Here is a 26505-nt window from a genome sequence, read left to right on the forward strand (position 1 = left end):
TTCCCCCGCAGAAAGGAATTCTCACCTCTGAGAGAGGCCTTTTTGCAACCGGGAAGCACCGCAGAGCACATGAAATGGGTCAGGGGCCAGGGCAAGGGGGCTGTACGGTGAGGTGGAGTACAGGTGCAGCCTTTCAAACCCCGCTGCAACCCAACAACCCCCTTGCACAGACACCACCATCAAGGGCTCTCGCTGCCTCTAAAGCCTGTGGCAAGGGGGTATCTACATCATGGGGCTGTCCCGGGGACATGCTGCCAGCTGTGGGAACATTTATCTCAGCCAGAAACAGGATGTGTAAGTAGCTGCAGCCCATCTGAGTCCTCCCCATCTCCTGCGCAGCAAGTGTGGTGGGGATGTCCCATCTGTGTGAGGGGCAGGGCACATACAGCCCTGTCTGCCATATCAGGAAAGGCTGCTCCTGAAGAACTGGACATGACTGCAGGTCATAGAGTCATCACCACCAATGCGAGCCCCCTCCTAGAGCCACCACCACTGTGCTGGCCCCAGATGCTCTCTGGGCAGAGGAAGAGAAAAAGACTTTCAGGACCATAAGTGAAAGCATTACCCTGGGTGGGCAAAAGCACAAGACACTAAGGGCCACAGAAGGCCTGATGGTGGGTGATGCATTGAATCATACCTGCAGATGTGCCTGTAGTTATTGCCTCCAGGAACACACACAGGAGATGGAACACGGCAGCACGTTGCTGTGCATGTGGCTGGTGTGTGCTTTCTTATCCATCTGCATGTGGCATTTGGGGACTGAGGGTCATGTGTGAGCATACATTCATGGCCTGCTGGATTTGAGGAGGGCTCACTGCATGGTGGAAAGCCCTTTCTTACCCACTGCTCACTTTCCTTCTGCCTGTGACACCACATTATTTTGGAGGGAAAGCTATAGAAGCAGGCAGGGTAAACTTAACATTAAGACCATGTTTTGTTTGTTTGTTTGTGAGGGAGGCTTTACAGGGAGATTGCTTTGTCTGCATTTAGCAAAGCCACTAAAAAGTGTCATGTCAAACATAGCTGGGCAAGTAAGCCTGGGAGAGATGGGAGGGAAAACCATGGGAAAACCTCCTCTTATGATTATCATAGCATTTTTTTGGTAGCAGTTTTTAAACAAAGAAGCAGCAGCTCTGGTTTTTGCCTTATTTTGCCAGATGCTATGCAAAAAAAAAACCCAACCAAAAAAACCCCAAAACAACAACAAAAAACCCCAAACCAACCCACATCCCAAAAAGCAGGTGTTACTTTTTGAAATGGATTTACACCCTCAGCTGCAGTCTCTTTCCCAACCCCTCTTCATCTTAGGTTCATGCAGGTTCTTTAACAATACATCCTTAAGAGGCAGCACCTTTAAAAATGCTGTGAATGGAGATGCTTGGTGCCCTGATAGATACAGGTGACGGCTACAACCCTTTCCCACTGTTCCTTCCTCATGGAGAAGGGGCATCACCACAAGACAGATTCCCTTGCTAAGTACTGCAGCTCCACTGTGACAGCCATGGGGGCTGCCTGCTCCCCACTACCCTCCTGCCTGACTGCAATTTAAACTACTCATCATCTCATTTTCTATCCATAGGAAGGCTCAAGGTGGATGCCAGCAGTGGGCTGGGGGTAGTGGAGGGGTGATGTGTCCAGTCCCTGTTTCTCTGCCTCACTGTGCTGGCCAGTGTCCCCAAGCAATGGTCATGGGCTGGGGACGATACTTGCTCCAGACAGGCAGTGGAGTTGTGCCCACATGGTTTTGGGGAGGCAGGGAATTAGCAGTCATGCAGTGTCACTTGGCCCCAGGGCTAGAGAATGGTTCCCAGCTGGTTCTGCAGACTGGCAGGGATGCAGCCACCAGAGACCAGCCACCAGTCATTTAAAGCTTTTTTCCTCTTCATAAAGCCTCTTCTCTGCTAGGGGCATTGGGCTGCGTTTCATTTGGATACATGAGTCAGTGCCTCTCTCCTCAACCTGCTGAGCTGCTTTGTCCCCCTGAATTAGCCAGCATCACATTGATCTCACTGAATAGTCTGGCCTGCAGTCAGCCAGCTGATGGGCACTTGCCCAGACAGAGGTTTGGGAGTCAGTGGCACCAGGACTTGCTCTGAACCTTGCCAAGGATCTATTGCTCCTTTGGATGCGCCGAGAGCATCTCCGTGCGCTGAAGAGCCACGACAGAGTCACGCATGAGCTGGACCTAGCATCTATTCCCCTGGGCAGCCCATGGGGATGAAGTACCAGGCAGCCTGGAGAAGATGGGGAGAAGGTTTTGCTGTTTCAGACAGCTGTTAAAACACTTTCATTTAATCAGCCACGGCGTGTACACCTCGGCTAAACAGCTGGCACCCGAGCTGATACACAGGGATGTGTAATTTTGATTCCTACCTTTCTGTTTCAAAGCTGTGTCGTTTTGAGCACTTTGATCCAGAGACTAAACTTCTCGTGGCATATTTATGTAGATGACATTTTCATTCCCTCCTTTATTTATTTATTTATTTATTTTGCAAAACACATCACTTACAGGGCTCCCAGTGCCAAGGCAGCAGCGCTCTGCGAAGGAAAACACACAGTCCCCACTCCCAAAGCCTGCACGTGCTGCAAGATTCTTGTTGCAGGATGGCAGAATCACAGAATTGTCAGGGTGGGAAGGGACCTCAAGGGTCATCCAGTTCTAACCCCCCTGCCATGGGCAGGGACACCTCACACTACATCAGCTTGCTCACAGCCACATCCAGCCTGGCCTTAGAAACACCCAGGGATGAGGCTTCCACCACCTCCCTGGGCAACCTGTGCCAGTGTCTCACCACCCTCAGGGGGAAGAATTTTTTCCTAACATCCAGTCTGAATCTACCCATTTCTAGTTTTGCTCCATTCCCCCTAGCCCTATCATTACCTGACACCCTAAAACATCCCTCCCCAGCTTTCTTGTAGACCCCTTCAGATACTGGGAGGCCCCAATAAGGTCTCCTTGGAGACTTCTCCAGACTGAACAGCCCCAACTCCCTCAGTCTGTCTCCATAGAAGAGCTCCAGCCTTCTGCTTATCCTCGTGGCCCTTCTCTGGACACTTTCCAGCACAGCCATATCCTTCTTGTACATACATTTATACCCAGCCTAGTGAGGATACAGCAGGCACAACAAACAGGAAAGCAGTCCCTGAGAGAACACAGAAGAACGGGATCAGAAGAAACCTGAGCAGAAAGCTCTCCCATGTTCAGCAAATTTTCCCTTTTATACTGAGTGATGCTCCTGGTCTGGGACACACCTGTAGCCAGCTCAGGCCAGCTGTCCTGGCTGACTCAGAACTGTTAATGACCTGCAGCCCATGGCTGGCCTGGGATTCCGTCCCAGCAAAACCAGTACAAGGAGGCAGGGATGTGTTGCTAACCTACCTCACTGCATGGGAAAACAGAGAGGTTTGGGGTGAATGAGGACCTGTAAAGAAATCTCCTGTCAGAGGAGACTCTGTCCCATCTGACAGCACCTCCAAAAAGAGCTGAACCAATAATACACTTAAATATTTTACTGCCAGGGTGCTGGGAATATGAGATGCCCAGCAAAACACCTACTCACCTCGAGCTACAGCAAGAAGTGGTTCACCTCCCTAGCAGCAGCACAGCAGTTGTTTTTAAAACTCAGCCTCAGAGGAAAGAGTGGCAGTGGAATGGTAAAAGCCAGCTTCCCTTGGATTTGGGTCTTTCAGTTGGGTTCTCTGGTGTTAAATGAGGTCCAAACTCTGACTGACGCTTTTCCTAAGGATGGAGCATTAATAAAACCTCTTGCCTGGGGCAGGCTCTCTGGCATGTGTGTGATTTGCTGCCTTTTCCTTTGTGTGGGACACACATGGGGGCTGTGCCCTCTGTCAGCTGCTTCGCTGCACAAAATCTGTGGGGGTGAATTTACAGCTAAGCCCTCTCCCTATCTGCTCCTTTGGCTTGAAGTGGGCTTAAAACAGTTCTAAAAGCAGTTTGAGGCTGGGGGAGGCACAGGCAGAGGCACAAGCAGAAAGGGACAAACTTCCCTCCTGAGAAAACCAGGCTCCTGTGAGATTCTGTGGCAATAGTTCTCACCCTTCTGATGCAGGTGAATGTGGCTGTGCTGTCTGAGAACGGCTTTAATTCAGTGGGACCTCCTGCACGTGGACACATGTGAACACAAACCACCCTGTTCACCACATGGGAACAGACCACAGAATCACACAGAATCACAGAATCACCAAGGTTGGAAGAGACCTCATAGATCATCAAATCCAACCTGTCACCACAGACCTCATGACTAAACCATGGCACCAAGTGCCATGTCCAGTCCCCTCTTGAACACCTCCAGGGATGGGGACTCCACGCTTCATTTCTGTAGTGACATTGTAAACATCTTCACTGACAGTTGTAGAAGGTCTTGGACCTCACCCTAAGAAAGCTCTGGCTGATGTTAAGATTTAAGTTGAGAGAATTCAAAGGGCTAAATTAAAAAAAGGGAAAAAAAAATAGAGAGAAAAGTAGTTGGTCCTCAAAAAGCAACACAGGTACTGACAGGGACTGCCAGGGCTATGGAGTTCTCATTATCAGAAGAGGCTCTTCATAGAATCATAGAATCAACAAGGTTGGAAAAGACCTCAAAGATCATCAAGTCCAACCTGTCATCCAGCACCTCGTGCCTCCTAGACCATGGCACCAAGTGCCACGTCCAATCCCCTCTTGAACACCTCCAGGGTTGGTGACTCCATCACCTCCCTGGGCAGCACATTCCAATGGCTAACAGCTCTCTCAGTGAAGAACTTTCTCCTCACCTCCAGCCTAAGCTTGCCCTGGTGCGGCTTGAGTCTGTGTCCTCTTGTTCTGGTGCTGGTTGCCTGGGAGAAGAGACCAACCCCTTGCTGGCTACATCCACCTTTCAGGTAGTTGTAGACAGCAATAAGGTCTCCCCTGAGCCTCCTCTTCTCCAGGCTAAACAAACCCAGCTTCTTCAGCCTCTCCTCATAGGGCTTGGACTCATACACCTCCAATCCCTGAATCCCTGGGAAGGATGCACTGGCACCAACCTTCCCTCCACTGCTTCAGATCCATTCTTCTCTCCCTTCCCCTTCCAAATTCTCCTGTGGGTGTTTGTGAGCACAGCAGCTGAGGTAGCTGCCTGTACTGAGCTGCTCTGGTAGGTTTTGCACCAGATGTCCCTCAGTGAGATCTCCACCACATGTGTGTTTTAGGCATCACAATCTGTCCTTGGGCCTTGCTGAAGGTCTCTTCCAACCTGGTTTGGTTTATTCTAATAAAGGTTTATTCTAATAATGGTACTCTGCACCCCTGAAGGAGGAAACCCCCCTCCAATTACAAGAGAAAGGACCAATATAGCAATTAATGAGGTTCATGTTCAGCCCAGGCTACCTAGGAAGGAGTAGCTGCTCCACCTTTCCTATCATTTCAGAACGAGAAGCTGTTCCTTGGTCTGGGAAAACACTGTGCTCAGATTAAGGTCAAATATAATAGACCAACACTCCAGAACATGTGTAGTTCTTTATTTTGAGGTATCTGTAGGCACTGTTGCCTGGCATTTCATCACACCTCAATCTTCTTTCTACCGAGGCAGAATCACTCTCACACACTGTAAAACAATGTTGCTGCCGTGCACTCCAGGCAGTAAGCTGTAAATAAAACACACACATGCAGCCTGGTCTTCCCCCCCCTCCTCTTTTAATGCCAAACACCAGCTGCAGAACAGTGTCACACTTATTAGTCATCCCATTGCCCCATGACACCCTCAGGTCAGAAGCACTCCACTTGTCTGAAGCTGAAAACACTCCTGGAGCACAAAGCTGCCAGAGGAATATCGACTGCAATTCCAAATCTAAACTAAATGCAGTGGTTACTGTGGCCTTTTCCACACTGCCTTTCTGTGGCCAAGTTTTCCCATCCTGCATTGTTCAGTCATGTTGGGACAATTTTGTTAAATAATGTAGAGGCACTTCATCATGGAGCAGCATTTGAGGTGATTTACAGTTCCAGCTTTTAGCAGCACACCTGTAAATTGCCATAAATAATGCTAACCCTTATTAAGGAGACATCAGGGTGCTTCCAGGCTGAGAGAATTAATGGGGAGGCAGTTGTGGATGGTACTGGGTGAAAGCACTGCCAGGTTCCAGCTGATTGGGTTGCTCTGATATACAGATCCCCTAACGGGCCTCACAGCCAGGTCTGAGTTTTTGAAGGGCAGAGTTGGGAAGGCATTTAGCAGCAGAGTGGTGTACAGAGATCAGGGATACTCTAGGCTTAAAGCACCTCTGGTTTTCTTGAGAGAGTAACAGGACTTCTACAGATCAGCTGTTTGCAGCTAAGTTTCATTAGAAATAGCTCATCATCTTTACTTCTCATCTGTATTCAGCCTTCACTCAGCAGGTAGAGAGGTTAGCAAGGAGGGAAGGCTACAGAGCAAAGAAGACAGAGCAAAATCCCAGGGGATAGAGGCAGCAAACTCTGCTATCTCAAAGGCTGCTGACAGACACTCCCTAAGTGATCCTGCTTTGGCACAGGGGTTGGACCTCCTGATCTCTTGAGGTCCCTTCCAACCTCTAGTACTGTGATACTGTCATAATCCTCCCAGGATGGTCAAGTTAGCAGCTCCTGGGTATTTCCTATGCTACTGAAAATCTGCTGTCCATTGGTTTCCTGTCTACCCAAACTGCTGCAGAGCTGAACTGGAGAATGGGTACAACTGGTGCCACTTGAGACTTTCCCCTGTCCCTTGCTGCAGTCCTACAAAGGACTGAGCAATCCTTGTGGGGCTGCACACCCTCAGCTCCCACAGACTCCAGGTAGGGCTGTGGCCAGCCCTTCAGATCCTGCCCAGATTAGCTGGGCTTCAAAGCTGCTCTTGCTGCTCTTCATTGTCTTTCATGTGGCAATGAAACAAAGAGGTAACTACACTGTTCACCTCAGTGAAGCAAACTTACTCATTCAGCAGGGATGGGGACAGGGTACTGTGGTTACTAAATGGCTTTCTCACCTGTTGAGATTAATGCTTAGGAGGAGGAGCTTATTTCCTAAGGTTTCCTCAGCTTTCCAGCCATAGCTGCTGGGCTCCCTCATGCTCAGCACCACCCTTCAGTGATATGTATACCTGGGTCAAAAGAAGACTCACACATGGAAAGAATCATCAATGCATTTATTTGCTCATCTTCAGAGACAGCACATACATTCTACTTCTTGTAAGCACAAGTGTGGCAAAACCAGAGATGCTATGAACAAGTCACAGTTTGGAAAGAAAAACCAAACCCACTTCCCTCTCAAAGCTGAGTATTGAAGGCAGTTTGAATTTCTAGCAGCAGGTAATGGAATAACAGACCAGTGGGGTTGGAAGGGACCTTTCAAGATCATATAGAATCATAGAACCATTAAGGTTGGAAAAGATCTCCAAGATTGTCAAGTCTAACCATCAACCCAACACCACCATTCCCACTAAACTATGTCCTAAAGTCCAACCCCTGGCTCAGGAGCAGGGACACCTTGCATTAAGTCTGGTTGTTTGACAACAATCATCTGGCTGCCAGTAAGAGCCAGGAGTCACCACAAGCTTTGTGAGAGGATGAAAGCAAGGCTGGAAAAGGTCATGGAAGTCTGAGCACTCCAGACTCAACTATTTCATTGTGATCCTTCTCAGAAAGAGCAGCTGAAAAGGGGAGGAAGTTCTTCACAGAGAGAGCTGTTAGCCATTGGAATGTGCTGCCCAGGGAGGTGGTGGAGTCACCGTCCCTGGAGGTGCTCAAGAGGGGTTTGGATGTGGCACTTGGTGCCATGGTTTAGTAGTCAGGAGGTGTTGGATGACAGGTTGGACTTGACGATCTTTGAGGTCTTTCCCAACCTTATTGATTCTGTTATTCTATGATTCATTCATGGAGGTGGTTGAGGTCCCATCCTTGGGGATATTCAAGGTGACACTTAGAATAGAATAAACCAGGTGGGAAGAGACCTTCAAGATCATCGGGTCCAACCTATCATCCAACACCATCTAATCAACTAACCCATGCAACCAAGCACCCCATCAAGTCTCCTCCTAAACACCTCCAATGATGGCGACTCCACCACCTCCCTGGGCAGCACATTCCAATGGCCAATCACTCTCTCTATGAAGAATTTCTTCCTAACATCCAGTCTAAACCTCTCCTGGTGCAGCTTGAGACTGTGTTCTCTTGTTCTGGTGCTGGTTGCCTGGGAGAAGAGACCACCCCCACCTGTCTACGGCCTCCCTTCAGGTAGTTGTAGACAGCAATAAGGTCTTTCCTGAGCCTCCTCTTCTCCAGGCTAAGCTTGACAGGGCTCTGGGCAGCCTGATCTAGTTGAGGATGCCCCTGCTGTCTGCAGATGCAATTGGACTAGATGACCTTTGGAGGTCCCTTCCAACCCAAACCATTCTATGATTCTATGATTCCTTCCTTACTCATGGCCCAGCAGCCACATGAAGGAAGCTGGCTGGCATTTATCTACATGAAGAGGAAGCACCAGCAATCTGAAACCAAAGCAAACCCAATATTAAGGATTAGATTATACACACAATGCTTGTTTCCAGCCTGTCAAATAAAAATATCCAGAATTCTTAAACTCCAATGGCAAATGCCACCAAACCCACCCCAAAATCCTTATTTATTAGATTGTCAAACTGACCCAGTTCTTGCATGCCTGAAAACTGGCATCTTGCAGCAGAGTAGCAAACTTACTTGTCCTTTTGCAGATAATGACAAGAGATGGTTTGGGATTTAGGCTGGAGGCTAGGAGGAAGTTTTAGACAGAGAGAGTGATTGCCCATCGGAATGGGCTGCCCAAGGAGGTGGTGGAGTCACCATCACTAGAGATGTTCAGGAGGAGACTTGATAGGGTGCTTGGTGCCATGGGTTAGTTGATTAGATGGTGTTGGATGATAGGTTGGACGCGATGATCTTGAAGGTCTCTTCCAACCTGGTCTGGTCTCTGGTCTATTCTATTCTATTCTATTCTATTCTATTCTATTCTATTCTATTCTATTCTATTCTATTCTATTCTATTCTGTTCTGTTCTGTTCCGTTCTGTTCTGTTCTACATAACCTTTATCCAGTCTGGAATATTACTGTGAGATAAGACTGTACTAACAGGGTCTCCTTGACACTGCCAAAATTCTTCCATGCTTAGTTTAAGCCCCACAGACATTGTTGGCTGCTGGCTGACACACAGTGCACCACCTCGAGGACTCTGCAATATCAGTAACCAAAAGGAATTGTTTTGCACTTAGTGTCATCTCATTTTTTGGGGGAACTTCATCCTCATTCTCTTCTTTGTAGCATCCTCATTCAGAAATAGCTGACTGAGTCTTGGGACAAAGTCACAGAATCATAGAATGGCTTGAGTTGGAAGGGACCTTAAAGATCAGCTAGTTCCAACCCCTGTGTTCTGGGCAGGGACACTTCCCACTAGACCAGGTTGAACCATAGACTGTGAGGGGCTGGAAGGGACCTCAAAAGCTCATCCAGTTCACCCCCCCTGCCAGAGCAGGATTACCTATACCAGGTCACACAGGAACACATCCAGGCTTGGATGAAGCTTTGAGCAACCCTAAAGTGCACTACTTCTGAAGGCTGATGAGTTCTTGCGTCATGTGTGATAGCTTAAGACTTTATCCTATTTCTTGCATGTTTTACATGTATATTGTTTTTTCCCCAGTTGCATCCTTCTTATTTTTTTTCCTAGCAGAAAACTAAACTGTGGCTTTAGTAATGCCCAGCATCAATCTTATTTATTCCACCTATTTCCAGGTAATTATGTACAGTGTAGATCTCAGTCTACATTCAGATGGCCTATTTAGAGATGGATGGATCCCTCCCAGAATGGCAATGACCTTCCTCTGCCTCAAACCTTAATTTTCTGAATGGCTTCATAGATGAAATACCTTATCTATCATCATCATTAACAAGATATGCCCTATTCAGGGGCAGAAAGCATGCTTTTCGTTATTCTACACAGAATCCTTTCTGAGGCCCAACCTTCCCCTCCACTATGACTTGTTGGTCAATACCATCTGGCACATCCATCTACTAAAACCCTATTCAGAAAGCAGTGTTAAGTGCCCGTCTCACTTACCTTAGGCACCTACCTGTAGATTTGAGAGACATCAATACTACACTTCAGAACCACTCAGAGATTAATCTGCTGTACATGTTGGACAAGTCTTTGTTTGGAGCAGAGAGCTGGCATTATGGGCTCGATTGATTTACCTCCTTTCCTAACTTCATTAAAGCCAGCTATGCCTTTAATTTCTCCAAGCACACAACAAAACTGGTAACTGCAATTCACACTCCCTCATGAGTCCTCCTTTCTGTTTGCAAAGTCTTTAGGGTCAGGGGATTAGAGGCTTTCTGGAAAAAACTTGGAGGAAGGATTGCAATGATAATGAAGCAGGCAGAGCAGAGAATAATTCTGTTCCATATCAGCAGGTCCTTAAAGAAATTACAGCATCCCTCACATAAATATGGTTGAATAGGACCTGCTGATATGGAACAGAACTATTCTCTGCTCTGCCTGCTTCGTTATCATTGCAGTCCAAGAGACAAAGGACAGGAGTTCCATTATATTCATTTGAGCACTGATCTCAGCTGATCTTAGAAGCAGGACTATGGCTGGCAAAAGCTCACCTAAGTAGAGCAAGCAGCTCTGGTAGTTCAGTAAGTGGTGATTTTTCTTCTGAAGAAGTACTGAGTTGATACTGCAGCCAAGCGCTGCGCTTTCAGCTGGGTCATGCAAGGTGTTACACTGAGGCCAGCCCGTGACCCATGGAGCTCTGATCGCTTCTAAGAGCTCAGAGGTTTATTCCAGGGTATGTCCAAAAGTATGATGCATGGACCAACATTCTGCCTAACCTCCTTGCCCTGCTAAATTGAAGGGGAAAGCAAAGTCTGTGTTTTCCCACTGAAAAAGCCTGCAAGGAGAGGATCACCAGCCTTCTACCAGACAGACAGGACAAATCCTTACTGGGATGGGAGGCAGGTACATTTAGCTCAATAAAGACTGTTTTTTCCTGGAGCTTCCTGACTCTGAAGAGCAGAACTTGCAGTTACATTATTATAGGATGACAGAAGCCCCCTGATTTTTATTAGAAGCTCTATGACTTAAAAAGTATCTTTAAAAAGTGTGTGAGAGCTGATGCCCCTGAGGATTAATTTGTGACTGCTTTTCCCTCAAAACTTAGTAACAAGGCCAGATTGGCAAACATTAGTGATGCTACTGGATGCTGTTTAGTTTAATTGCACAATAACTGTTGGGACAAGCACACAGAAAGCTCAGTTGCTGCAGAAATGGACATGAGGCTCATAAACACTTAAGGATTTAGAACCTGGGCGTGCTAATGGACAAGCAGTTGAATAGGAGCCAGCAGTGTGCCCAGCTAGCCAAGAATGCAAATGGCCTCCTGGATAGGATTAGAAATGCTGTGTCCAGCAGGAGCAGGGAGGTGACTGTCCCCTGGTACTCAGCTCTGGGGAGGACACACCTTGAATATTGTGTCCAGTTTGGGGCATCTGCATACAAGAGAGATGTGGAGGTGCTGGAGCCAGGGCAGAGAAGGGCAAGGAAGCTGTGAAGGGCCTGGAGAATAAACCTGATGAAGAGCAACTGAAGGAGCTGGGGATGGTTAGATTGGAAAAGAGGAGGCTGAGGGGAGACCTCATTGCTGTCTACAACTACCTGAGAGGAGGTTGTGGAGAGGCTGCTGCTGGTCTCTTCTCCCAGGTAATTAGTGGTAGAACAAGAAGGAATGGCCTCAAGCTGTGACTGGGTAGGTGTAGACTGGACATTAGGAAATGTTTTTCATGGCAAGAGTGGTCAGGCATTGGAATGTGCTGCCCAGGGAGGTGGTGGAGTCACCAACCCTGGATGTGTTTAAAGGTTGTTTGGATGTGGTGCTTGGGGATATGGTTTAGAGGGGAACCTTGTAGAGTAGGGTTGATGGTTGGACTTGGTGATCCTGAGGGTCTTTTCCAACCTGGGTGTTTCTGTGATTCTGTGATTTACTACAAGGGATAAACTCATTCAATTCACCTTTCCTTTAGACAACATTTTGCTAAGAATTGCCAAATCCCTAAAGACAGCAACCTTTTAGAAGCAGTGATGCTATACTTAGCAAGATTGGAAGAGTTTGCAGATTAATGTGGTTTTCAGGTACTATTTGCAAAACTGTGCTGGATTTATAATGTTTTTAATCTTTCATATCAATAGCTTCAATATATAAGGGGTAAACTGGGTACTGTTATTGTGCTGGAATGTGTCCAGAGAAGGGCCACGAGGATGATCAGAGGGCTGGAGCTCCTCTGCTAAGGAGACAGACTGAGAGAGTTGGGGTTGCGCAGGCTGGAGAAGACTTTCTGTGAGGAAGTGCTTCCTAATGTCCAACCTAAACTCTTTCTGTGAGGAAGTGCTTCCTAATATCCAACTTAATCCATTTCTGTGAGGAAGTGCTTCCTAATATCTAACCTAAAGCCTTTCTGTGAGAAAGTGCTTCCTAATATCCAACCTAAACCCTTTCTGTGAGGAAGTGCTTCCTAATATCCAACCTAAACCCTTTCTGTGAGGAAGTGCTTCCTAATATCCAACCTAAACCCTTTCTGTGAGGAAGTGCTTCCTAATATCCAACCTAAACCCCTTCTGTGAGGAAGTGCTTCCTAATATCCAACCTAAACCCTTTCTGTGAGGAAGTGCTTCCTAATATCTAACCTAAACCCTTTCTGTGAGGAAGTGCTTCCTAATATCCAACTTAATCCATTTCTGTGAGGAAGTGCTTCCTAATATCTAACCTAAAGCCTTTCTGTGAGGAAGTGCTTCCTAATATCCAACCTAAACCCTTTCTGTGAGGAGTTGCTTCCTAATATCCAACCTAAACCCCTTCTGTGAGGAAGTGCTTCCTAATATCCAGCCTAAACCCCTTCTGTGAGGAATTGCTTCCTAATATCCAACCTAAACCTCCCCTGGCACAGCTTCACACCATGCTCTCTTGTCCTGTCACCAGCTGCCTGGGAGACCTTCATGGATCTATATCCAGTAGACACAAAGGATGGTTAATATCTCAGCAGGAGGATCCTGACACTTTGGAAGACAACAAGCATTAGGGGCACAAGGTGCAAACTTTCTATTTCATATTGCTCTTTTCCTTTTGTATTTATTTCAGTGACACCTGCTATTTTGGGGTGAAAACACACAGCACATGTTGAAGCCACACTTCAGTCATGAAAGGACTTGGAGCTCTCAGATACTAACACTGCAGCACTGCACTTCCATTTAATGGGTGAATTTCCTACCAAAATTCCTAGTTTGTTGCATGACTCTTCAAGGATCTTCGTGGGCTCATTCCATATCTATCAGCTTCTGCTGAAAAACAGCAAGTAAAGGACACTGCTGTGTCCCCCAAGGCCATCTCTGTGTCCCCCAAGACCACCTCAGTGTCCCCTAGGGCCACCTCAGTGTCCCCCAAGGCCACTGCTGTGTCTCCCAAGACCACCTCAGTGTCCCCCAAGGACACCTCTGTGCCCCCAAGACCACCTCATTGTCCCCCAAGGTCACCTCTGTGTCCCCCAAGACCACCTCTGTGTCCCCCAAGGCCACCTCTGCATCCCCTAAGGCCATCTCTGTGCCCCCCAAGGCCACTGCTGTGTCCCCCAAGACCACCTCAGTGTCCCCCAAGCCCACCTCAGCCTCCCCCAAAGCCACCTCCCAGTCACCAAAGGCTGTCCCCTGCTTACACATAAGCTTACACATCAACTTTGACACCAATATGCTTCACATTTGGGTTCATCACCTGTTTAGCAGAGCTGTTTCTGTCTCAAAGGCTTATTTCTGCAAATGGAAAAGCAATTACATGATCAAAGGCAACTAAATTCTAAAACTGGGAAAACAAGTGGGGAAAAAAAAAAGAAGCCATCTGAAGGAAGTATGATTCTGTGTATTTATGAGCAGGGAAAATGCTTGACAAAGTAAACCAGAGATGATGTGCAGCTGCAGGTCAAAATCAGGTTAAATTCTGATTCAAATGAGGTTTTGTAGGAGCCAGCACGTTGGATAATGGATGCAGAGCAAATGCTGTACCAGGAAGGATCTAGAGGTGGTGTCTTTGGAGGAGGCTCATGGGGGGTTTGCAGCACTGTTTTCTTTATCAACTTCTGCTGTTAAAAGAAAAGGGGAAAAAAAAAAGTGCATTAGTGCTTTAGACTTAGAACATTCTTAAGAGTAAAAAAAAAAAGCCTCAAAGGTTGGTTTGAAAAACATGTAGTACAGGAAAAAAAAGTCACAGCAGAAGGAAATCTAAGACAGAGGTGACACACATAAGAAACCCAAAAATACAGAATAGCAGGCTCACAGGATGTTAGGGGTTGGAGGGGACCTCAGGACATCATTGAGTCCAACCCCCCTGCCAGAACAGGACCATAGAATCCAACACAGGTCACACAGGAATGCATCCAGATGGGGCTTGAAAGTCTCCAGAGAAGGAGACTCCACAACCTCTCTGGGGAGTCTGTTTCAGTGCTCTGTGACCCTCACAGTGGAGAAGTTTCTCCTCATGCTGAGGTGGAACCTCCTGTGCTGTAGTTTATATCCAGGGAATTCTGTTCTCATTTCTTGCACTCCCCTGCAGCAGTTCTCCAACAGGTTTTGCAGGATAGGTCCAGCTGGGACCAGCTGGGGATCCAAGAAGGAAGCTGCATTGGGGAGAAGGTGATGGCAAAGAGAGCACTGCAAGATGGCAGGCAGTAAGAAGAGTATCCAGGGGAACAGTCTCACAGTCTCACAGTATAACTTAGGTTGGAAAGGACCTCGAGGATCATCGAGTCCAACCTATCAACACAGACCTCATGACTAGACCATGGCACCAAGTGCCACGTCCAATCTCCTCTTGAACGCCTCCAGGGACGATGACTCCACCACCTCCCTGGGCAGCACACTCCAATGACGAATGACTCGCTCGGTGAAGAATTTCCTCCTCACCTCGAGTCTAAACCTCCCCTGGCACAGCTTGAGACTGTGTCCTCTTGTTCTGGTGCTGGTTGCCTGGGAGAAGAGGCCAACCCCTTCCTGGCTACAACCACCTTTCAGGTAATTGTAGAGGGCAATGAGGTCTCCCCTGAGCCTCCTCTTCTCCAGGCTAAAGAATCCCAGCTTCCTCAGCCTCTCCTCATAGGGCTTGTGTTCAAGGCCTCTCCCCAGCCTTGTTGCCCTTCTCTGGACATGTTCAAGTGTCTTGATGTCCTTCTTAAACTGAGGGGCCCAGAACTGGACACAGGACTCAAGGTGTGGCTTAACCAACGCAGAGTACAGGGGCACAATGACTTCCCTGCTCCTGCTGGCCACACTATTCCTAATGCAGGCCAGGATGCCATTGACCTTATTGGCCACCTGGACAGTATCACAGTATAACTTAGGTTAGGGAAGAAGTGCAAAGCAAGAGCGGGGTGAGGAAGTTGGGTAACCACCTCTCAGTGGGGGTCCTTCTAATAGGAACACTGGGAGGCTGTAGCTTAACTTTGCAGCTTTGAGGAGCCACACGCTTCTTTTGCTCCCATGATCTGTGATGCTCAGCCTTGCTCTTTCCCACACCAAACTGCCAGCTCCTAGCTGCACTTTCTGCTCTGTTTCCAGTGCTCTGCTCTCCAGCAGCATACCTTCTTCTGCCTAGTTGCAGCCATACCATCCCTGGGGGATTCACCTCCCCAAATGAAGGAAGTGCACATATGTCTAGCCCATCCCTGGGATTTTTTTGTCAAGTGTGTTCTCAAAGGCTTCTGATGAAGGTCTTTTCACAACACCCCTAATCTCTCTGTTCCAATGCATCACAATCCTACAGCTCAATTTGTTCCCTAAGACTTAAGATAAATATTTATTGCAAATTAAGCTGATTTTTTCTCTTGTTCTGCATAAGGAGCAAAAGGAACACCATGCTCTTTTATAATAATTCCTTTTGGCTTGAGAGACTCTTTTCCTTGCTCTAATCTTCTCTTTCAGAGCCTCAGCAAATGGAGCCTCTTCAATATTTGAAAGGAGCTCACATTTTCTGACCTCTGGATAATCCTTGGCTCAACTTGTCACCACCTCGTTGCATTGTAATGCCTAAAACTGGACTTGGTCTGTCAGTCACAGCAATACTAATGGTGCTCACATGGCATCCTAATTAAACCCATGTCTCAAATAAATGCATTAATACAGCTCTGGTGGAGATGATAAATAACATCCAAAGCAGTGTCTCTGCTGGGGCAATGTTTGCAGCAGATGCAAACTACTGGACCACTCAAGACTCAATAAAAACTTATGCTTTATCACATCATAGGCTTTATGAAGTGGAATTGCTAACTAGGGCTTCATCCAGAGTTGTAAGAAAGTAAGAGTATGATGAGTAAACCTATGGAGAATATCTGAGAATTAGCTTAAGTTATCACAGAATCATAGAAAGGTCCAGGCTGGAAGGGACCTCCAAAGCTCATCCAGTCTGACCCCCCCTGCAGTCAGCAGGGACATCCCCAACAAGATCAGGTTGCCCAGGGCCTTGTCGAGCTTCACCTTGAATATCTCCAGGGAAGGAGCCTCAACCACCTCAATGGGCAACCTCTTCCAGTGTTCCACCACCCTCATAGTAAAGAACATCTTTCTAACAACCAATCTTCTCTAGTTTGAAGCCATTGCACCTGGTCCTGTCACTGCAGGCCTTTGCAAACAGTCTCTCTCCATCCCTCCTGCAGGCCTCCTTCAGCTACTGGATGGCTGCCATGAGGTCTACCTGAAGCCTTTTCTTCTCCAGGCTGAACACCCCCAGCTCCCTCAGCCTGTCCTCGTAGCACAGGTGCTCCAACCCCCTGATCATTTTTGTGGCCCTCCTCTGGACCCTCTCCACCAGGTCCATGTGCTTCCTATACCTGTACACAGTACTTCAGGTGAGTTCTTACCAGAGCAAAGGGGCAGAATCACCCCTTTGGATCTGCTGGCAATGCATCTTTTGATGCAGCCCAGGATGTACTTTGCCTTCTGTGCTGCAAGCTCACACTGCCTGCTCCTGTCCAGAATGAGACATGAAACCTCATTCTGTATGAAGGTAACGTCTGCAGCAGTGGTTTACTCTGTATTTAACAATGTAGTTGGGGATGGAGTAGGTGACCTTTAAAGGTTCTTTCCAGTCCAAAACATTCAATGAGTCTATGAATGTAGTTATTCCAGGTGACATTTTCTGTAACCAGACCTAAAGTCCATCAATGGAAATTCCTTTACTAGCAGACCACGTGTAAAATAAAAATCTAATAAAAGCTAATAGAGTACAAGGGGCTCTGCTCACTGCTGCACAGGCTGAGGCTTCTCAGCTCAGGAACTCAAGCCCTGTGAAGAGGCTGGAAGCCTCACTCAGTTCAGAAGGGCTAACAAAGGGTCTGAGCTACTTTGCCTCACCCCAGCTTAGTATCATCATAGTATCATAGTATCATTCAGGGTTGGAAGGGACCACAAGGATCATCTAGTTCCAACCCCCCTGCCATGGGCAGGGACACCCCACACTAGATCAGCCTGGCCAGAGCCTCATCCAGCCTGGGCTTAAACACCTCCAGGGACAGGGCCTTGACCACTTCCCTGGACAACACATTCCAGGGTTTCACCACTCTCATGGGGAAGAACCTCCTCCTCACATCCAGCCTGAATCTCCCCACCTCCAGCTTCATTCCATTCCCCCTAGTCCTATCACTACCTGAGATCCTGAGAAGTCCTTCCCCAGCCTTCCTGTAGTCCCCTTCAGATACTGGAAGGCCACAATGAGGTCACCTCGGAGCCTTCTCTTCTCCAGACTGAACAGCCCCAACTCCTTCAGTCTGTCCTCATAGGAGAGGTGCTCCAGCCCTCTGATCATCCTTGTGGCCCTGCTCTGGACACCTTCCAGCACCTCCACATCCCTCTTGTAATAGGGGCTCCAGAAGTGGACACAGTACTCCAGGTGGGGTCTCACCAGGGCTGAGTAGAGGGGGAGAATCACCTCCCTCGACCTGCTGGCCACACTTCTCCTGCTGCAGCCCAGGATCTGATTGGCTTTGCGGGCTGCAAGTGCACACTGAGAGCTCATGTTGAGTTTTTCATCCACCAGCACCCCCAAGGCTCTCTCCTCAGGGCTGCTTTCCAGCCAGTCACTGCCCAGCCTGGATTTGTGCCTGGGATTGCCTGGACCCAGATGCAGGACCCTGCACTTGCTCTTATTGAACTTCATGAGGTTGGCTTGTGCCCACCTCTCCAGCCTGTCAAGGTCCCTCTGGATGGATCCCTTCCCTCCAGCGTGTCTGCTGCACCACACAGCTTGGTGTCATCAGCAAACCTGCTAAGGGTGCACTCAATGCCACTGTCCATGGCACCCACAAAGATGTTGAACAAGACAGGTCCCAGGACTGATCCCTGAGGGACTCTGCTTGTCACTGGCCTCCACTGGGACATCAGTCTAGTGTCATTTCCATTCCTAGTGGAAATTCATCGTTGAAAGGAGGAGTGCAGGACAAGTGCGTGACTCAGCCACAGAATCATTAATATTGGAAAAGACCTCTAAGATCATCAAGTCCAAGCATCAACCCAACTCCACCAAGCTACATTCCAAATTGCCACATCTACAAGTTTTTTGAACAGCTCCTGGGATGGTGACTCCCTGGGCAGCTTATTCCAATGCCTGCAATACAAAATGTGATCAGATGTGTATGGTAACTTCTATATTTGCAAGCAAATACACATCAAACTGTGTCAACTCTTCACGTTGAGGGTAACGGAGCACTGGAGCAGGCTACCCCCACAGGCTGTGAAGTGTCATCTGGAGATGTTTTGAGCCAGCAGTGTGCCCAGGTGGCCAAGAAGGCCAATGGCACCCTGGCCTGCATCAAGAATAGTGTGGCCAGCAGGAGCAGGGAAGTCATTGTGCCCCTGTACTCAGCACTGGTTAGGCCACACCTTGAGTCCTGTGTCCAGTTCTGGGCCTCTCAATTGAAGAAGGACATCGAGACTCTTGAACGTGTCCAGAGAAGGGCAGCAAGGCTGGGGAGAGGCCTCAAGCACAAGCCCTATGAGGAGAGGCTGAGGGAGCTGGGGTGTTTAGCCTGGAGAAGAGGTGGCTCAGGGGAGACCTTATTGCTCTCTACAACTCCCTAAAGGGAGGTTGTAGCCAGGTGGGGGTAGGTCTCTTCTCCCAGGCAACCAGCACCAGAACATGAGGACACAGTCTCAAGCTGTGCCAGGGGAACTTAAGGCTGGAGGTGAGGAGAAAGTTCTTCCCAGAGAAAGTTGTTAGCCATTGGAATGTGCTGCCCAGGGAGGTGGCGGAGTCCCCATCCCTGGAGGTGTTCAAGAGGGGATTGGATGTGCGCCAGGGGAGGTTCAGGTTGGATGTTAGGAAGAAGTTCTATACAGAAAGAGTGATTGCCCATTGGAATGGGCTGCCCGGGGAGGTGGTGGAGTCGCCGTCATTGGAGGTGTTCAGAAGGAGACTTGATGGGGTGCTTGGTGCCATGGGTTAGCTGTTTGGGTGGGTTGGATTGGTTGATGGGTTGGACACGATGATCTTGAAGGTCTCTTCCAACCTGGTTTGGTTTATTCTAATAAAGGTTTATTCTAATAAAGGATTATTCTTGGTGCCATGGCTCAGCTGGGTGACAGGTTGGACTTGATGATCTTTGAGGTCTTTTCCAACCTTGGTGATTCTATGATTCTAAAGCCTGCTTGGAAACGTTCCTGTGCAACCTGATCTAGGTGACCCTGCATTAGCAGGGGGATTAGACTAGATGGGGAAATTACAGCATAAATTATTGTTTTTTCATGTACCTTTTGGCTCTCTGCCTTTACCCTGGTACACCAAGCTACTATTGTCTGATTAACAGTTGTACCCTCCTAACAAATATGAAGGATCTCAAGGATAACTGATGGAACACTGTTTGGCCTGTGCTATTTGTGAACAATAAAAGCACCTCATATTCATCATGCTAATCCACATACACCACCACAGATCACACCATCAAGCATCCTCCTTCTGTCTTATTGTGCTCTGCAAAGTGCTGAGATAAATATTAATATGCATTAATAGTATGTAAATACAATTAATCATAATAGGATGTTCCTGACATATTATGACTGCTGTTGATAAAACATAATTAAAACTGTCTTGCTGAATTTTCAGGGCAGCAAGAACAGAGCTGCCAGTTGCAGATGTTTACATGCATCCATCTAAAGGCTGTAACAGGAGAAAGCTAAGCAGAGCTGCTGGTCTTTTACATTGCATAACTACACAATGAAAAGTCATGCTAAAGAATGCAAGCCACACCTCTGAAGGTAGAGTAATCATTATCTCTAGACAGGACAGGAATTCTAGGCAGCATTCTTCTCAAAGGATGATAAAATAGTATCATAGTATAGTATCATAGTGTCATTCAGGGTTGGAAGGGACCACAAGGATCATCTAGTTCCAACCCCCCTGCCATGGCCAGGGACACCCCACACTAGATCAGGCTGCCCAGAGCCTCATCCAGCCTGCTCTTAAACACCCCCAGGGATGGGGCCTCGACCACCTCCCTGGACAACCCATTCCAGGGCTTCACCACTCTCATGGGGAAGAACCTCCTCCTCACATCCAGCCTGAATCTCCCCACCTCCAGCTTCATTCCATTCCCCCTAGTCCTATCACTACCTGAGATCCTGAGCAGTCCCTCCCCAGCCTTCCTGTAGCCCCCTTCAGATACTGGAAGGCCACAATGAGGTCACCTGGGAGCCTTCTCTTCTCCAGACTGAACAGCCCCAACTCCTTCAGTCTGTCCTCATAGGAGAGGTGCTCCAGCCCTCTGCTCATCCTTGTGGCCCTTCTCTGGACACCTTCCAGCCCCTCCACATCCCTCTTGTAATAGGGGCTCCAGAACTGGACACAGTACTGCAGGTGGGGTCTCACCAGGACTGAGTAGAGGGGGAGGATCACCTCCTTTGACCTGCTGGCCACACTTCTCCTGATGCAGCCCAGGATCTGATTGGCTTTGCGGGCTGCAAGTGCACACTGAGAGCTCCTGTTGAGCTTCTTGTCCACCAGCACCCCCAAGTCTCTCTCCTCAGGGCTGCTTTCTTTGAACTAGGCAATACCTGTGTTCCTGAACTTGCATGCCCATGAAATGGGAAAGCACTCAAATCCAAATTTTGCACTGCTCAGAGAATGTTGCACTTCAAACAAGAACTACACTAACAAGCTCCATGAACTTGCTGCAGTACCCTTGATTCGGTGACCACTGGGTGATGAATGGACAAACCCTGCTGCTGCTCTACCAAGGAGACTCCAGAAATGCAGAGAGCAGAGAATCTCAGGAGTCCTCTCAGAATCACAGAAACATTTAGGTTGGAAAACACCCTGAGGATCACCAAGTCCAACCATTAACCCTACTCTACAAGGTTCACCTCTAAACCATATTCCCAAGCACCACATCCAAACAACCTTTAAACACATCCAGGGTTGGTGACTCCACCACCTACATGGGCAGCACATTCCAATGACTGATCACTCTTGCCATGGAAAAAACCTCTCCTAAGGCCCACTTTAAACCTACTCAATCACAGCTTGAGGCTATTCCCTCTTGTTCTACCACTAATTACCTGGGAGAAGAGACCAGCAGCAGCCTCTCCACAACCTCCTCTCAGGTAGGTCTAGGCAGCAATGAGGTCTCCCCTCAGCCTCCTCTTTTCCAATCTAACCATCCCCAGCTCCTTCAGTTGCTCTTCATCAGGTTATTCTCCAGACCCTTCACAGCTTCCTTGCCCTCCTCTGCACTGGCTCCAGCACCTCCACATCTCTCCTGTATGGAAGCGCCCCAAACTGGACACAATATTCAAGGTGTGTCCTCCCCAGAGCTGAGTACCAGGGGACAGTCACCTTCCTGCTCCTGCTGGACACAGCATTTCTAATCCTATCCAGGAGGCCATTTGCATTCTTGGCCAGCTGAACACACTGCTGGCTCATATTTGGCCCTCATAAGAGGACTGTTGTTTTGGACAGCTGAAACTGCTTTGAAAACAACCTAAAGGCAATATTTTGAGATGACAAAAATGAGAAAGAAAGTAGCCTGCAGAAGGGGACCCAGAAACCAATTTTCACTCTCTCTTCCAATAAAAGAATGAGGAAGGATATCCTGAAAGCAGCAAGTGGTGGGCTTGAAGACAAAGGAAGAGGCTCATTGTGCATTGCCAACAGGTACAGTTTGAAGGGGGAACTTTAGCCTGGCTCCTGACTGCAAAGACTGAAAGCAAAATTATTACCATTGGACACCATTTTAGATGGTGTTGGATGGTGGCTTGGATGCAATGATCTTGAAGGTCTCTTCCAAAATGGTCTATTTCTATTTCTATTTCTAGCTATTTCTATTTCTATTTCTATTTCTATTTCTATTTCTATTTCTATTTCTATTTCTATTTCTATTTCTATTTCTATTTCTATTTCTATTTCTATTTCTATTTCTATTTCTAGCTATTTCTATTTCTATTTCTATTTCTATTTCTATTTCTATTTCTATTTCTATTTCTAGCTATTTCTATTTCTATTTCTATTTCTATTTCTATTTCTATTTCTATTTCTATTTCTATTTCTATTTCTATTTCTATTTCTATTTCTATTTCTATTTCTATTTCTATTTTTCTATTTTTCTATTCTAGTCCATTCTATTCTATTGGCTTGCTAATGGGGATATGGAATAGTGGCATAAAGAGCTCTTGCTCTCTTTTCTTCTTCTGTTGCTTCTGCTTGCAACTTCTCTCTCTCTCGTGGCCTTGTCAGGGGACCTTTGTTTGCTGGGATTGTTTAGCCTGGAGAAAAGGAGGCTCAGGGGTGACCTCATTGCCCTCTACAACTACCTGAGGGGTGGTTGTGGCTGGGAAGGGGTTGGTCTCTTCTCCCAGGCAACCAGCACCAGAACAAGGGGACACAGTCTCAAGCTGTGCCAGGGGAGGTTTAGAATCGAGGTGGGGAGGAAGTTCTTCACCGAGCGAGTCATTCGTCATTGGAACGTGCTGCCCGGGGAGGTGGTGGAGTCATTGTCCCTGGAGGTGTTCAGGAGGAGATTGGACGTGACTTGGTGCCATGGTCTAGTCATGGGGTCTGTGTTGGACTCAATGATCCTCGAGGTCCTTTCCAACCTAAGTTATACTGTGATACTGTGACTACTGTATGAGGTAACAGGAAGAAGGGAGAGAGTGGGGGAGCAGGTGAATGGTCTCTCTGGGTGGATCCAGGGGGTCTAAAGAGTTTCTGTGTTGTTTATAAATTATATATCTATCTATATCTATATCTATCTCAGTATCAGTAGCAGTATCACTAAGGTTGGAAGAGACCTCAAAGATCATTGAGTCCAGCCTGTCACCACAGACCTCATGAATAGAGTAGTGAGCACACTACTGCCCACTGCAGGCTTGAACTCATCTAGTACATACATTGTTTACATTGTACATATTCATTGCATTTCATATTTCTAGATTTCAGTTCACTTGTAAATAGAGCTCATTTGCTTCTATCCAAACCTTGCTAGTCTGATGATTCATTTTGGGGGTAGTTTCTCCAGATTAGCTGGGGGCTAATTTCAACCTACCACACCAATTCATCCTATTCATCCTTGGAGCTCCTTGCTGCCAGATGCTGAGGGGGCCCTACTGTTCTGTGGGCTCAAGAAGTGACATGGCCAACAAACAGGAGAACACCCCATACCTCTTCCTGCTCTTCCACTAGAGCTCACTTGCTTGAGTGGCATAAAATCCTAGAATTCAGGGCCTCAAACAAAAGACCGCAGCAGTGCTGATATATTTTAGCCTGTACTTAGGTACACAAATGCAAACAAGAGCATATCTCCAGCTGCTGGTAGCTCTTACTACGTTGTACCTGTGAAAGCAGTAAGAGAAGGCAATGCAGTGTTTGCATTGCATCTGTTCTCCTTCAGTCCAATTCATTTCAAACCTTCAGGCTTCATTAGAAGCCAATAGTGTGTTTTTTTTGCCACTAAAGACAGAGAGAGAGAAGCAAGACTGTCTCACCATTCTCTTTACACCCTCTCCATGATTTGGATTATGGTGTTGGCATAATGCAGCTGATGAGATAGAAGCCATTACTGTAATCTAAAAACTGCTTCCAGTTTTAAAGGTCATGCAGCTGTTTCCAGCTATACAATCTGTAGAATGATGCAATGGAGTAGGAGTAAAGATAGAGCAGAAGATAATATGCCCAGCACCAACAATGCATGTCCCACCCTTGCAGAAGATCTTCCTACTATTTTTTTTCCTCCTCTCTGCCTTGATAAACGAAAATTCACAGAATCACACAGAGAATTGCTGTGGTTTGAAAAGACCTTCCAGATCATCAAGGCCAACCCAAAATGGATGCAGTGCTGCTTTTTATTTTTAAAGCAGGTTGGTTCTACCTGTTCAGCCATGTCCCCTGACTGGGGTCACTGGGAATGGAGGCAGTTATCCTGAGTGGGATCACTGGGAATAGGAACAGTTATCCTAACTGCTTTCACTGGGAATGGACACAGTTACCCTGATTGGGTTCACTCAGAATGGAGGCAGTTATCTTGAGTGGATTCACAGGGAATGGAGGCAGTTATCCTGACTGGGATCACTCAGAATGGAGACAGTTATCCTGACTGGTTTCACTCAGAATGGAGGCAGATATCTTGAGTGGATTCACTGGGAATGGAGGCAGTTATCCTGACTGGGTTCACTCAGAATGGAGACAGTTATCCTGACTGGTTTCACTCAGAATGGAGGCAGCTATCTTGAATGGATTCACTGGGAATGGAGGCAGTTATCCTGACTGGGATCACTCAGAATGGAGACAGTTATCCTGACTGGGTTCACTCAGAATGGAGGCAGCTATCTTGAGTGGATTCACTGGGAATGGAGGCAGTTATCCTGACTGGGTTCACTCAGAATGGAGGCAGCTATCTTGAGTGGATTCACTGGGAATGGAGGCATTTATCCTGACTGGGTTCACTGGGAAGGGAGGCAGTTATTCTGACTGGGATCATTCAGAATGAGACAGTTATCCTGACTGGTTTCACTGGGAATGGAGGCAGCTATCTCGAGTGGATTCACTGGGAATGGAGGCAGTTATCCTGACTGGGTTCACTGGGAAGGGAGGCAGTTATCCTGAGTGGATTCACTGGGAATGGAGGCAGCTATCCTGACTGGGTTCACTGGGAAGGGAGGCAGTTATCCTGAGTGGATTCACTGGGAATGGAGGCAGCTATCCTGACTGGGTTCACTGGGAAGGGAGGCAGTTATCCTGAGTGGATTCACTGGGAATGGAGGCAGCTATCCTGACTGGTTTAACTTGGAATGGAGGCATTTATCCTGACTGGGTTCACTTAGAATGGAGGCAGTTATTCTGGCTGGGATCATTCAGAATGAGACAGTTATCCTGACTGGGTTCACTTAGAATGGAGACAGTTATTCTGACTGGGATAATTCAGAATGAGACAGTTATTCTGACTGGTTTCACTGGGAATGGAGGCAGTTATTCTGGCTGGGTTCACTTAGAATGGAGACAGTTATTCTGACTGGGATAATTCAGAATGAGACAGTTATTCTGACTGGTTTCACTGGGAATGGAGGCAGTTATCCTGACTGGGTTCACTGGGAATGGAGGCAGTTATCCTGACAGGGTTCACTGGGAAGGGAGGCAGCTGTACTTGGAGGTTTTATGAATATAAAGATTAATGAATTTGTACAATTTGGGCATGCAAAGCATTTTTATCAGGCATATTCCATTTAGAATAAACAGTAAACCATATATAAGGGTTGTGTCAAAGTTTACTGAATGGGGCCCTTGGTAGCTAATGCAACATTTCTCCAACAAATCAAAGGTATTGTTCTGTGCTCACATGAATATACAGTAGCCATTACCTTAAATTTAAAACTCACTGTGAGCAGCAAACACACTGTAGGGATATGAAGGCCATATTGTATCAGTGGGGTCTGCAGAGATTTTCTTCATATGGCTTTGCCTGGCTGAAATATATGTTGCAGTTGAAAGCTAAAGGGATTACTTTTGAATAGTCATCACAAAGGTTGATTATATTCGTATATCATTTAGCTGGACCCTGCAGGCTATTATTCCATTAGCTGTGCTGGCCCTGCACTGTCAAAAAGTTGATCATATAATGTAAAAAGGTTACATGCTCTGCTAAGGTATGGGAAGGAACTTGAAACAGCCATCTTTTAAGGGCACCACAGCTTTGCACTTGAAGGTAGATTGCATTTAAAACAAATATCCACGAAATGGCATAAATACAACACCCCCACTTTTGTTGCCTGGTTTCTCCTGCTTTGAATAGGCCATGTGGAATTTGAGTAAGCTAATTGTACCAGGGAAGGCATTGGCTGCAGAGTATTTTCTTTTCAACCTCAAAGCCAAAGAACTATAACTCAATACCGCTGCATCTTTCCGTGAGAGGCTTACTGGAATTGTGTTTCTGGTGAAAAGGGTTTGCTGTTTATGTTTCCCTTGCACA

General features: G+C 47.2%; 1 protein-coding gene across 1 annotated transcript in view; it reads right to left on the minus strand.

Annotated features, from left to right (window-relative positions):
• Positions 1-13881: 13881 nt before the first annotated feature.
• Positions 13882-26505, minus strand: part of TTC29 (tetratricopeptide repeat domain 29) — a 168619-nt gene continuing 155995 nt past the window's right edge. The window contains exon 11 of the mRNA XM_068154101.1: positions 13882-14151. Coding sequence (XP_068010202.1) covers positions 14111-14151 — 41 coding nt within the window. The 3' untranslated portion in view covers positions 13882-14110. The remainder of the gene's footprint in view (positions 14152-26505) is intronic.

The sequence above is a fragment of the Melanerpes formicivorus genome, unplaced genomic scaffold, assembly GCF_026170545.1.
Source record: "Melanerpes formicivorus ecotype bairdi unplaced genomic scaffold, bMelFor1.0.p_v2 SCAF_27, whole genome shotgun sequence".
Classification (NCBI taxonomy): domain Eukaryota; kingdom Metazoa; phylum Chordata; class Aves; order Piciformes; family Picidae; genus Melanerpes; species Melanerpes formicivorus.